At 36.3% G+C, this 12,690-nt stretch overlaps 1 protein-coding gene across 1 annotated transcript; it reads left to right on the top strand.

The window, feature by feature from the left end:
- The first annotated feature begins 2,708 nt into the window (after positions 1-2,708).
- jdp2a (Jun dimerization protein 2a) lies at positions 2,709-11,345 on the top strand. Its single transcript, XM_038291402.1, has 4 exons — positions 2,709-2,908; positions 9,020-9,237; positions 10,821-10,925; positions 11,009-11,345. Exons 1-4 carry the CDS (start codon positions 2,821-2,823, stop codon positions 11,192-11,194), a joined length of 597 nt encoding a protein of 198 aa, XP_038147330.1. The 5' UTR covers positions 2,709-2,820; the 3' UTR covers positions 11,195-11,345.
- The last annotated feature ends 1,345 nt before the right edge of the window (positions 11,346-12,690 follow it).

Genomic DNA, 12,690 nt, shown 5'->3' with positions numbered 1-12,690 from the left:
AAAAACATCCAGTGAGCGGCAGTTCTGTGGGTGGAAATACCTTGTTGATGCCAGAGGTCAGAGGAGAATGGCCAGACTGGTTCGAGCTGATAGAAGGGCAAGAGTGACTCAAATAACCACCCGTTACAACCAAGGTGGGCAGAAGAGCATCTCTGAACGCACAGTACGTCGAACTTTGAGGCAGATGGGCTACAGCAGCAGAAGACCACACCGGGTGCCACTCCTTTCAGCTAAGAACAGGAAACTGAGGCTACAATTTGCACAAGCTCATCGAAATTGGACAATAGAAGATTGGAAAAACGTTGCCTGGTCTGATGAGTCTCGATTTCTGCTGCAACATTCGGATGGTAGGGTCAGAATTTGGCGTCTACAACATGAAAGCATGGATCCATCCTGCCTTGTATCAACGGTTCAGGCTGGTGGTGGTGGTGTCATGGTGTGGGGAATATTTTCTTGGCACTCTTTGGGCCCCTTGGTACCAATTGAGCATCGTTGCAACGCCACAGCCTACCTGAGTATTGTTGCTGACCATGTCCATCCCTTTATGGCCACAATGTACCCAACTTCTGATGGCTACTTTCAGCAGGATAATGCGCCATGTCATAAAGCTGGAATCATCTCAGACTGGTTTTTTGAACATGACAATGAGTTCACTATACTCAAATGGCCTCCACAGTCACCAGATCTCAATCCAATAGAGCATCTTTGGGATGTGGTGGAACGGGAGATTCGCATCATGGATGTGCAGCCGACAAATCTGCGGCAACTGTGTGATGCCATAATGTCAATATGGACCAAACCCCCTGAGGAATGCTTCCAGCACCTTGTTGAATCTATGCCACGAAGAATTGAGGCAGTTCTGAAGGCAAAAGGGGGCCCAACCCGTTACTAGCATGGGGTACCTAATAAAGTGGCCGGTGAGTGTATATCATCCATCCATCCATTGTCATGCTTATCCCTGCTGGAGTCATGAGTGCTGGTGCCTAACTCCAGCTGTCAATGAGTGAGTCGCGGCGTACACACTGCACAGGTTGCCAGTCTATCGCAGGGCAACACATAGACAAACAAGACAAGCCACCATTCAAGCACACACTCACTACTAAGTAGAATTTAGAGAAGCCAATTAACCTAACAGTCAGGATTTTGGACTGTGAGAGGAAACCGGAGTACCCAGAGAGAACCGCTGCATGCCCAAGGAGAATATGCAAACTCCATGCAGAAAGACCCTGGGCTGGGAATCAAACCCGAAACCTTCTTGCTGCAAGGCAGCAGTGCTACCCATTGCTGCTTCCGGTCTCTAGAAACTCTGAATCCTACAGGCAATTATTTTGGACTTCAAAAAAGGAAACTAACAGTGCACCAGGTTGTCCTTGTTGTCAAAGAAAGCTGTGCCCTCTAAGAACACAGTGATGTTTCGTCATTTAAAAAATATGTGAATCAAATAATTATTTGTGATGTTATGACTGTGGCAGGATGTGACTCTGCAGATCTATAAATAGGTTTTTTCAATAGTTTTTTCCAGTAGGCTTACCATCTGTAATCCTACAATTTCTCTGGCCTGAGTAAGATTAAATTCTGTTTTAAATGATTTAATATATTTATATCGGAAAGTGTTATGTAGGGAGTCGTTATGCCCACCGAAATATCCAAAAATATGGATGAAGAAAGCTTGAAGGTGTAATCACATTACTACATTTGCAAAGTAGACAAATACAGACCAACTCAATTTTGTTTGAGTTAAGCACATTTTCATGTTTGTCCTATTGTGGAAAAATGTTCTCATTACTTTCCTCAAATATCTCTTTATTTCAAAAATGCTTTAAATGTTGGAAAGCCCTTTTTATATGAGAAAACACAGAAATAACCCTTTGTTTGCTGTCGCTGTGCCTTTTGACGCCCAGGTGTTGTTACATCCCGAAAAGAAAGCCAAACTGCCCAAGTCAAAAAAGGCGACACATACATTTATTAAAATGGGGATACGAGTTTAAAACTTACGGAAGAGCATTAGGGCCACTGAAAAAAAAAAAAAAAAATGTAGGAAGAGATGTGGGAGCATTCAGCTTCACTGACAAAGATGTGAGTTGTTTGAGAGGGCCAGTAACACACTGGTACAAAATTAAGAATTAGGCAAGTTTTTACGTGCCCAAGGGGTTCCTGGTGATGCTATTTCATTAATGGAAAAGCAGAAGGTGGTTAAAATAAGAGAGCTAGTCTCTAAAACAGACATGGCTACGGCTTGTTGCAAACATGTTTGTTAGCTGTCAGAATTCAGTCAGAATTCTGAGATTTAAGTCAGAATTCTGATATTTAACTCAGAATTCTGAGTTTGCAGTCAGAATTCTGAGCTTAAAGTCAGAATTCTGAGAAAAATTTCAGAATTCTGACTTTTTTCTGAAATTATACAGAAATACAATTTAAAAATCAGTTAACTTTTTAAATTTTTTTTCAGTGGCCCTAATCATCTTCTGTACAAACTAAACTGTTTGCGCCAATGGGATGATTTAAACCATTTAAATCACATGAAGAAACAAAATTACTTTAACAGGCTATGTTGCAGCTGAATCAAAATCTAAAAGAATTAAGGGTGTAAAAATGTTTTAAGGTTACTGTGGTCACTGTTGCAATGGTTTCTCTTTAAAACAGCAGTGCAGCTTGAGTGTCTTCATGGGAGGAGCGGTTGTTACTTCCCCTCTTCCAACTCCCCCCATACTATGGCTTCTTTTTTTTCTTTTTAACATCCCTGCTTACGTTTGCTTGGCATCGCTTAATTTCCGCATTCCCAAATCCTCCCAGACTGGGATCACGTTTAAAGTCGGTCTGATGCAACGATTCCCACTTTTTAAAATCTACTCTCGACCCTCGGCCGACCAGAAGAGAGGACATTTGTTGCAGCAGGGATCAAAGTCAGGTCGGTAAAAGAAAACTTCCCGGGAAAAGAAAATAGAGGAGAGCTGAATGATCCTTTGCGCACGCTGATCCGCTGCTGGCTGAGGCGCAGCGGATTGGCTGCAGCTCTGATGTTCTCGGTTATTCAGCGGCTTTTACGCTTTCTCTGAATTGTGGCTTACGAAGTAGACCAGACTCCTTCTATACATTTGTCTCTCCCTCTCTTTTTTTTTCATGCAAACTGCTTTTCTATTAGAAATATTCTACTCTATTCTCTAAATCCAGAACATAATGTTCTCATCAAAGCCATGCAGTGATGCTTAAAATATATGTGATTTTGATCCATCCTGCACACACAAAAAAAGCTGCAGGTAGCTTTAGGTGTTTGATAGATAGACAAAGTTACATAACATGAACGCCACAGTTGGAAAAAAAAAAATGACTTCCGCTTTCAAGTTGACCAATTCAGCAGCAGGCTATGCATGCAATGTGATCTGCTGGGAGATGACTACACATGTTCAAGCCAAAGCAATAAATTAGATCAGGCTTTTTCTGGGAAGAGAACAATTTAACGCATGCAGTAGCACAAAAAGATATATAACAAGGGTAAAACAATGATTTTAATTAGTGTCTTTGCACTAAACATAGTTAAGCATTAATATAATCTGTCAGTGGCTTTGTTTGCATAAATATTAGTAATCTTATAAATGTTTCTGTATATATATATAAAACATCATAATTTTTTATTGTTGTTGCATTATTTGGCAGGGTTGTGGATTTAAACAAAATGCCCCAATGTTCCACTTTCTCTTTTGGTGTGTTATGGGAACAGCTGGAATGAAAGTTATGTATATTCTTATTTGTGAGGCAGAGGCGCAGCCAGAAAATTTGAATAGGGGTGGCCAGTCAAAAACCAATGTAGAGTAAACTGAGGGGTGGCCGAAAGCAGGATAGGCGCCAGAACCTCAGGGTCAATCTCCACTGTTCCAACAGGAGCCAGCACAACATCCATATTTTCTAAATAAAGACAAACTATATTTCCTACAGCCTTTTGATTACAAGCTGTCTAAAAGGTATAGTGGACAAAATGTCTGGGGCAAACATCTTTTCCATTGTCATTACTTACCTACTTGTATCAAAAATTGTTCTGCATAACAAATTATATTACATGTACTAATTTTATAATATTATTAAAAAAGTTATTTATCTATGATTTAACTGAAAACTACCTGATGACTTGCAGAGACACACCATTTTCTCTTTACACCATATAACACAAATTTAGGGTCTTAAAAGAATGCTGTATATATCAACTTTAATGATAGTATTTTGATGTGCATAATTGACCACAGTGTTTTAGTTGTCTAGTAACTATTAGTATATGAAAAATTAAAGTGTTTATTAAGTGTAAACATTCCTCTTGAGAGTATTATTGCTGCCATCGTCTGTATTAGAAGGCGAAAAAATGGTAGGGTTGCCACAGGGGTGGCCATGGCCACCTCTGGCCCCCCATCTAGCTCCGCCCCTGTTGTGAGACTCATACTTAACCAGTTAGAGTACACATGATATTTCTCCATCAGTTCTCATAGAGTCTCAGATAAACCAGGTGTGGTGCTTTACAAAAATCATTCATACAGCCTTAACTGTTTTAACTTACAACCACTAATTTCTGTATATTTTATGGGAATTTGTGTTTAAAAGACCAATATTAATGTGTAATATTACATATTAATATAGGTCACTAGGCAAAATCCAATGTAAATAATCCAGCATTGCAATATAAAAAAAAAAGTAGTTGCTCTGTTACGTTGTTCGATTTGTAAACAAACAGCATCAGGGAAGATTGTATTGGTCCTTTACGGAAAAGTTCTTTGATTAGAGTGCATTTTCAGTTACAGCTGCACGGGAGTGATACTCTATTCCTAGACAATCAGAACATCTGCTAGTTATTATCAATTCAAAAAAACAACTAAAGAATTGACTCATAACACTTTAGATCTGTCAATATCCTGCAAAGCCATCAATATGAAGTCAGTTTCAAGTGCTTTTTATACTCTTTATGACATATTTTATTTTCTTTGACAATTTTGTGCAGTTTAGTCATTTTAACCTTGATTATAGTTTTTGTTGGTTTTACATAAATTGTGCTTTCTCCCTGGACAAGAGATGAAAAATGGAATTTTAGTTCTGACATATTTACATTTTGTTAAATAATGTGCATTTTCCCTACCAAATAAATAAATCCCTTGAAGAGAAGTGTGTGGAAGTTTAAATCAGATTTAGATAGCAAAACTCTATCCCAAGCTTTAGCAATTTCATCACCATTGTTGTTTATTGACGTTATGGCATACTGATACTACCAACATGCATCCAACTAAACTGACATGCTGGACAAAGAGAGAATTAATCAGGGAAGCAATTTAGAATTTCACGGTATGGTTTAAGGAGCAGCAGAGATCCACTACACAACAAACTGTTTACAATTCATATACTTCCCTAATTTGTGGCAATAAGTGTTTACCTTGTTAAAAGGTGCTCTGGTGAAATGAGACCAAGCCCAGTCAGCCTATCTACCGGTACTATAGTTTTTGACGTGTGTGTAAAAGACTAATACCATATATTACCTTGATCACAGCATGTAAACAGTGACACATGTAGCAAAGCATCATTTTCTGTTTCCTGGGAGAGGAAAGCTGATCATCATTCCTAGAAAGACGCAATCCTGGAAGAAACCTGTTAGTCGGCGGTGAAGGTTCACCTTACAGCATGATAACAACCTTGAAGATACAGTCAAAGCTGCAGTGTGCTGGTTGATTTCCAAGCATATTCATATATTAAAATGGCCTATAGCCCATAGCTGTAGAATCATTCACAGGTGGTCTCTGTTTATACCAAAAGAGTTTGTGTCAGCTGGTACAAGCATTTCCCCAGAAGACTGGCAACTGTATTTTACTCAAATATCATTCCACTCTAAGGATCTGAAAACCAGGGCTGAGAAAATCAATTGGATTATTCGTGATTAATCAATTATCGAAGTAATCATCAACTAACTTAGTCATTGATTAACTGGAATATAGAGACGGAAACAATCTTTAGCTGACAGAGCAACCTAAGAGCAGCAAGTATACTAAGATTGTAAAGAAAAATATATAAATATAAATATGTAATATGTATGCATTCAAAATAAGAAAAACTTTTTATTGGAAAAGGTTTAGCTTCACCTGTTTTGATTTAATAAAAAAATCTTCTTTAAGGAACTTTTCCTATCCGATTATTATTATTCCAATAATCGAAAAGTAATCAACAGATTAATCGATTTCCAAAATAAACGTTAGTTGCGGCCCTGCTGAAAACATTATAAAACATTATGTAAATCATGCATTGCTTTCTTTTTACTTGACAGAATTCTGAGAAAATCACAGGTAAAAGGATTTTATTTGGTGAAACTTGACAAAATCTTTAAAAAAAAAAAAGAAAAAAAAAAGCAAGGTGAAAAGTTGATTTAAACTTTGGACGTCCTTTTATTTCTGCACGAGCCAATTAAAACATCAGGGACTGTCTTCGTCTCTGTGCTGGAAGACAGCATAGATGTATCTTCCAGTCGCAGCCCTTCTGTGGTGTTTGATTATAGGTCTTGGTCTGCCTGGGCATCTGTTTTAGGAGGGAGTGACATTAATCTTGGAAATCCAGGTGAGGTTGTACTGATTTCCTTCGTGCCTGGCTTTGCTCACATGCTTGTTTAATTTTCCTGAATATATATATATAAAAAAAAAAAACACTAACAAGGAAAGCCGTTTTAGATGCAAAACCCCACACACTATTTTGAATGTCACCTTCTATTTGGAAGGGTTGTGAAACGAATCATTTTAGTTCATCTTGACCATATTATGATTTCTCTCAGGCTTCCAGATTCCACTTTGCTTACATTGAGTCTCATAAAGAGGAAACCACAGTTAACTGGTATTTCTTGGCTTTGCCTTCATTTCCCCTTGGAATAAAGAGGAATTTGTGTGAGTCTGGCGTTGCACAGTTGTTCATTCTTCTTTTCATCTCTCGGGATTAAATAAGGAAACTCTTTGCCAAGATTTTGTGAACAGTTTTACATTAATTCCTCCAAAACTGAGAAAAATAATACTAACAACTAAGCAGCAGCCTTGGCATCCTGCCTCTCTAACAGACTAGTAATTCATCTCCGGGAGCTGAGTCAGGGTGCTGAGAATGCAACCTGCTCCAAGACATTCAATATTCTCTTCTTCAAATGAAATGCGTTTTGGCTCAATTTTCAAGTAAACTAAACATTTCGGAGGTGCAACGAAAGTAAATTTGACAAGTTAAAAAATTAATAAATAATAAAAAGAAACAGTAAACTCCACACTGTTAAATATGTAGCATCAAAGTACATTGACGCTTTTAGAGTTATTACACCAAGTGAACTTAGATATACACTATGCAGAGTTAATTTAACACTAATTCAGAGCGGGACCAAATGCAATCTGATTGGTGTTAAATTTAACTCTTAAAGTGTCACTTTAATACTGCAAAAAACAAATGGATGGATAATGAATGAATGATAAAATGAGTGGTTAATACGCTGCAAAGCTTCATGGATCGAGGTATACTTCATGGTGGTGTGATCTGTAAAGACGCACTGAAACATCCTCAAAAACAAACCCTGAAATAAATCACTGAGAACTATACATTGGTTTGTGTTCCACGTGTTTATGTGGAGGGAGGAATGCTTCATGTCTCTGAGGGTCATCATGGAGCTAAAGCTTCATTTCTTTTGGGGCTTTTAACTGTGCATTTGTAGGAATACAAAAAAAATATAGGATTTGTGCGGACAAGTTAGAACATGTTGATTTGTTTTCTATTCTTATCTATGCACACACAGACACACTTGATTTTTTTGTCCAAAGCTTCATAGCATGAAAATCACGTGCTTTTTAAATCCACCACCAGGCTTCTTGCATAACTCTTAATGGATATTTGAATTGCAGATGACTTTTTTTTAAAACTGGTTATTTTCCTGTCAGACAAGCTTTTGAAGCATAGTTTAAACAGTTGCTTGCAGAGAAAAATTGTTTTAGAAACACACCGATAGCCTTCTTTAGTCATAAAATTATTTCATTTCTTGGGTTTATCAACTTGTTTGAAAACCTGAATCTGTCCAAGTTTAAACCATCTGGGTGCTGAGTGCAGGTGAAGATAAAGAGTCATCTTAATGTTGGCCTCTTTGTGCAGTGCACCAGTAATACTGACAGCTAAACAGACCCTTATAATGATTCTCCCACCACCATGTTTAACACACAGTTTAAAAGCTCCAGAGACTCCATCAAATGCTGTCAGTCTGACTTTATTCCAGAATACATTTGGTCCAACGCCATCAGACTCTTGAACTGCTGAAAAAAAACTTTAAATCATGTCACAAACTCTACATCATACTGATAAGACCAAACCAAAAATACCCCATATTTGCATCATATATATTAATGCTCTGAACTTCCATATCAATGCATCTATGCTCCGTGTTTTTCTTTTCTTCCACTGTTTTCATTTGATCACTGTTGCACTTTATAGAATTGAAATGTTCATTTACTGTCTGAAAAGCTGTACAAAACAAAATATCGTTTTGTATACAAACTGTGTATGACAATAAAAGTTGTCTAAGTCTAGCACAAAATAATATTGTGAAAAATAAGTGATTTATCAGATTTCTTATAAATGGAAATTTAAGAAAATATGCCATACATACACTCCTCAATTTCCCTGAATGTTAAACTGGCTCTAGTGTTTCTACTTTTGAGGGTGATGTTATTGGTTAGATGGTTCTAACTTAGACACAGTTTGGTGTATTAAAAGGAAGAAAACCCCCCAAACACATTACTAGATATTTTTTATATTTATAAAGCAGGATCAAATTCTATTAAAGGGTGTTAAACATAATTTAGTTATTATCCAAAGGTATTGTTGTATACAGAAATATTTAAATGTAAAGACTAACTTTGTGGTGTCCAGTTTGTTGAAAATATGTATTTTCTGCTCTAATACATTTTTAAAGTGAAAGCATTCCAGGTTCTTAATTGACTTGCTTTTGGTTGCATCTGAATGTTTTTTTTTTCGTTGCCTCCTATAGCTGTGGTCAAGGCTGAGCCTGACGCAATGCCAGGACAAATCCCAGATCCCTCCGTGACAGCGGGCTCCCTGCCCAGCCTGGGGCCGCTTGCTGGGATCTCTGCCACCACGCTGACGGACAAGCTGAGGTTTGGCGATCTCCATGACATCGGAACAATGTTGTCACCCCTGCTTTTCCTGGACACTCAGGGAAAGAGACCAGTAGTCATCAAAACTGAGGTATACAGGACAATCTAAGCAAATGGCGAGTAGTGCATTCCCAGCTTATCTGTTGCTTTGGTAAAATGTTCAGCCATTAAAAGCGTCATTGAATAAAAAGATGCATCAAAGCTATTTATGCAGATCAGTAAAAAAAACAAAAAAACACTTGGAACTATTTTACATTAAGTTAAATAAAACAACAAACATTGTCGTGTTCTTTTTTTTCAAGACTTAATGTTAAAGAGCAACAAAAAGTGTAACTCAATGTGTTAAACCTACAGGCTATTTGATTTAGCAAAACTCCAGTTCAACTGAATCCTTAACACACAGGAATTGGCTTTTCCTACCACTGATGTCTGGTCAATCCACAGCCAACGACCTCTTTTGCATATTTTAAAATATTTTCTATTGGATTTACATCTGGACTTTGACTAGGATGCTCTGAAACAAAATATGCATTGCTTGGTACCAAGGCTTCCTAAACATGTGCATGCCACTGTCCCACAAACAGCATTAGCCTCTGACTGGGAAGCCGCTTTATAAACCATAGAAAATGCCACCTAATTAGTTATATATATATAAGATATATATATATATATATATATCTTATATATATATAAGATATATTTACTTTTCCAATGCTTTGCTTACTTTTATTAACTATACAGTAATTATTGCACTTGTTTTAGATAATAATATGAACTAATAGTATTTTACACTGTATTCTCACAGAATAACACACTTTTTTTTAACAACCTATTAATGATAAGACCACAGCATTAGCAATCTAACCTCTAAGTGTGTTTTTAAATACTGGGCTTTATGTGCATCATAACCATATTGGTATCATTGGCCTAATGTAGACGTGCTGTTTTCTTTGAGTAACTTTAAAATAAAAATAAAAACGTGGGGTTTTATATCTGTCAATAAAAATGTCAGAATCTGTAAATGAGAAGAGACATAAATACATTTTAATAAAAAATGGTTCCAAAAATGCATTGATATGGTAGTTCAGAGCATTAAATATATACAGTATGGTGCTACTTTGTGTTAGTCTATCACAATATTTTTTTTCCACTAACGCAACCTAAAGTATGAGGCTGTAACGAGGCATATTTAAAGCAGTTCATGTGACCGCTATTATTTTTCTCATGTCTTGCTCTTTAGGGGCATCTATTGGTTGTATCAGGGTGTGGCTTTAACAATAAACGAGTAAAATGAAAATTGTACAGCAAAGAAAGCAGGGCTTAATGCAACATTTTTCAATTCAGTTTTTCTTTGATCCTCATAAAAAATGTAATTCAAAATCATATTTTGTGTATTAAAATAGACTTTGATGTCTTTCTGGTATTGAATGGTAATTTGTCATTGCTTTATGTTTACATAGATAAGTTTAACTAAAAAACACTTTTAACAATATTATAATTATGAGCAAACAAAAATGACATGTTTATCAAGATTTGCAAATTGAATGGTATATAAGCGTTAATGTCATTATATCATTATTTCTGGTCATTATAAAAATGTTGACTGAAACATAGCAAAATCATGAAGAACAACTAAATGACAGTCCTGTATTCCTTTGCTGTGCCTTTCCATAGAGAGATGAAGAGGAAGAGAGGAGGAAACGAAGGCGAGAGAAAAACAAAGTGGCTGCAGCTCGATGTCGAAACAAAAAGAAAGAGAGGACAGATTACCTACAAAAGGTAAGACATGTTCACTGCAGTGTTTCACAGTTTGAACCTTTTATTTTTCGATTGTTAAAAAGAGCTCCTCTTTCATTTCCCAGGAGTCAGAAAGATTAGAGGTGTTAAACTCTGACCTTAAAGCCCAGATCGAGGAGCTGAAGCTGGAACGCCAGCAGCTCATCCTCATGCTTAACCGCCACCGCCCCACATGCATCGTCAGGACGGACAGCGTCAAAACCCCAGAGAGCGAAGTTAACCCCCTGCTGCAGCAGCTTCAGACCAAGTGAACAAACAGGGACTTTCCTTTTTGTTTACAGTTGAGAAGAAGCAGCCAGCTAACAGCACTTCGTTTAAGCTCCTTCTCAGAAACATACGAGCAATGCACCACAAAGAGCTGAGCAGCTGGGACAGTTTCAGCGGATCAGTTAAATTTAAGACTCCTCATTTTTTATTGTGACATAAAACAAGAAAATCTCAATGCATTTTTTTTTTTTTTTTGGTTGTTTTACAATTTTTTTCACATTTTTTACTTTCCATATGAAGAAAATGGAAAATTATGCAAAACCAGTTCATTTTAAACCATCATTTCAATAATTTTCTTTTATGTCTAACTTTACATGCGGTAAGGTTCTGCACGTTAGTCAAGTGTTTTAATATCTGATGCAATTTTACTTTGAATACATTAGATCTCCTAAACTGGATTGAGGAAAATCTACCATGTTAAAGTTGGATAAAAGCATTTCATTAATATAAGGTTGTGTATTAACCAAGCATGATGGTGAAAGATGGAAACAAATATATATTTTATATTTAGAAAACTATACAGAAAACGGCACATTTTCTTCTGGCCCTTTGCAAAACAACCAAACCTCTTTATTGTTTTTGGCGCAGGCGTCATTTTCAAACACTCATATATAAATTCACAAATGGTGTTTACATTGTACTTAATTTACTGTTTTCATATTATTACAGCCAGTTATGTTTTATATATTTACACTTTTGTATATGTTGTCATTATAAGCATATAAGCTACCTGGAAAAAAAAATACAATTTTTTATATTTTCAGATTAAATAAAATGTTTAGTTCCTTTTTTATCTATTTTTTTGTCTTTTATACATTTTCCTTACCTACGTTTTTGCCAAATACTGCCATCTTGTGGCCATTGCTTGAATGAATGAACCCCTGTTTAAAATGGTTTAATGAATTTCTTAGCTTAAGGACTTCAAATTATTATCAGGCTCATAGCTCACAGTCTAAAGCTCATAGTCAGCAGTCTTCTGCTTGTAGATCATTAGTGAGCCCATTAACAAGGAACTCATTCATTACAGCCAAAGGGATTTAGTTGAACAATGAAGATTAACTGAGTAAAAAAAGAACAGAAAGTTTCTTCTGGTTTACCAGGAACAGTGTTAAGAGGAACTTTAGTGAGCATAGCTGTGGTTGAACAAGGGCAGTGCAAGAGAAGAATGAGTCTGCATGTTGATGCGTTAAGGCTAAAGTACAACCAAAAAAAAAAGGAAAAGGTACCGAAAAGTACAGAAATTCACTAAATGTTAAATATTTTAAATAGGTGTTATATGTAAACACTTTCACAATCTTTTGGGTTTACGTATATAAAACTGCATAGAAAGTCATAAAAAAAGAAAGAAATTACTGCAATATCAAATACAGTATTAAATAAGTAAATATCAAAATTCATAGTAAATGCAGAATGTTAAATTTGAACTGCCATACTTGGTCTTATTTCATGAAATCATTAGATAATAATCATATCTGTTTAT

Source organism: Cyprinodon tularosa, unplaced genomic scaffold (assembly GCF_016077235.1).
Source record: "Cyprinodon tularosa strain WSP-4 unplaced genomic scaffold, ASM1607723v1 ctg3, whole genome shotgun sequence".
Taxonomy (NCBI): domain Eukaryota; kingdom Metazoa; phylum Chordata; class Actinopteri; order Cyprinodontiformes; family Cyprinodontidae; genus Cyprinodon; species Cyprinodon tularosa.
This window is presented reverse-complemented; position numbering and strand designations above follow the sequence as displayed.

Excerpts from the sequence above, each read along its gene's own strand:
- jdp2a (XM_038291402.1), top strand. The coding sequence starts at position 2,821 with ATGCAACGATTCCCACTTTTTAAAATCTACTCTCGACCCTCGGCCGAC. Across the intron at positions 9,238-10,820 it reads CAGTAGTCATCAAAACTGAG|AGAGATGAAGAGGAAGAGAG; the intron begins GTATACAGGACA and ends GCCTTTCCATAG. Across the intron at positions 10,926-11,008 it reads GGACAGATTACCTACAAAAG|GAGTCAGAAAGATTAGAGGT; the intron begins GTAAGACATGTT and ends TTCATTTCCCAG.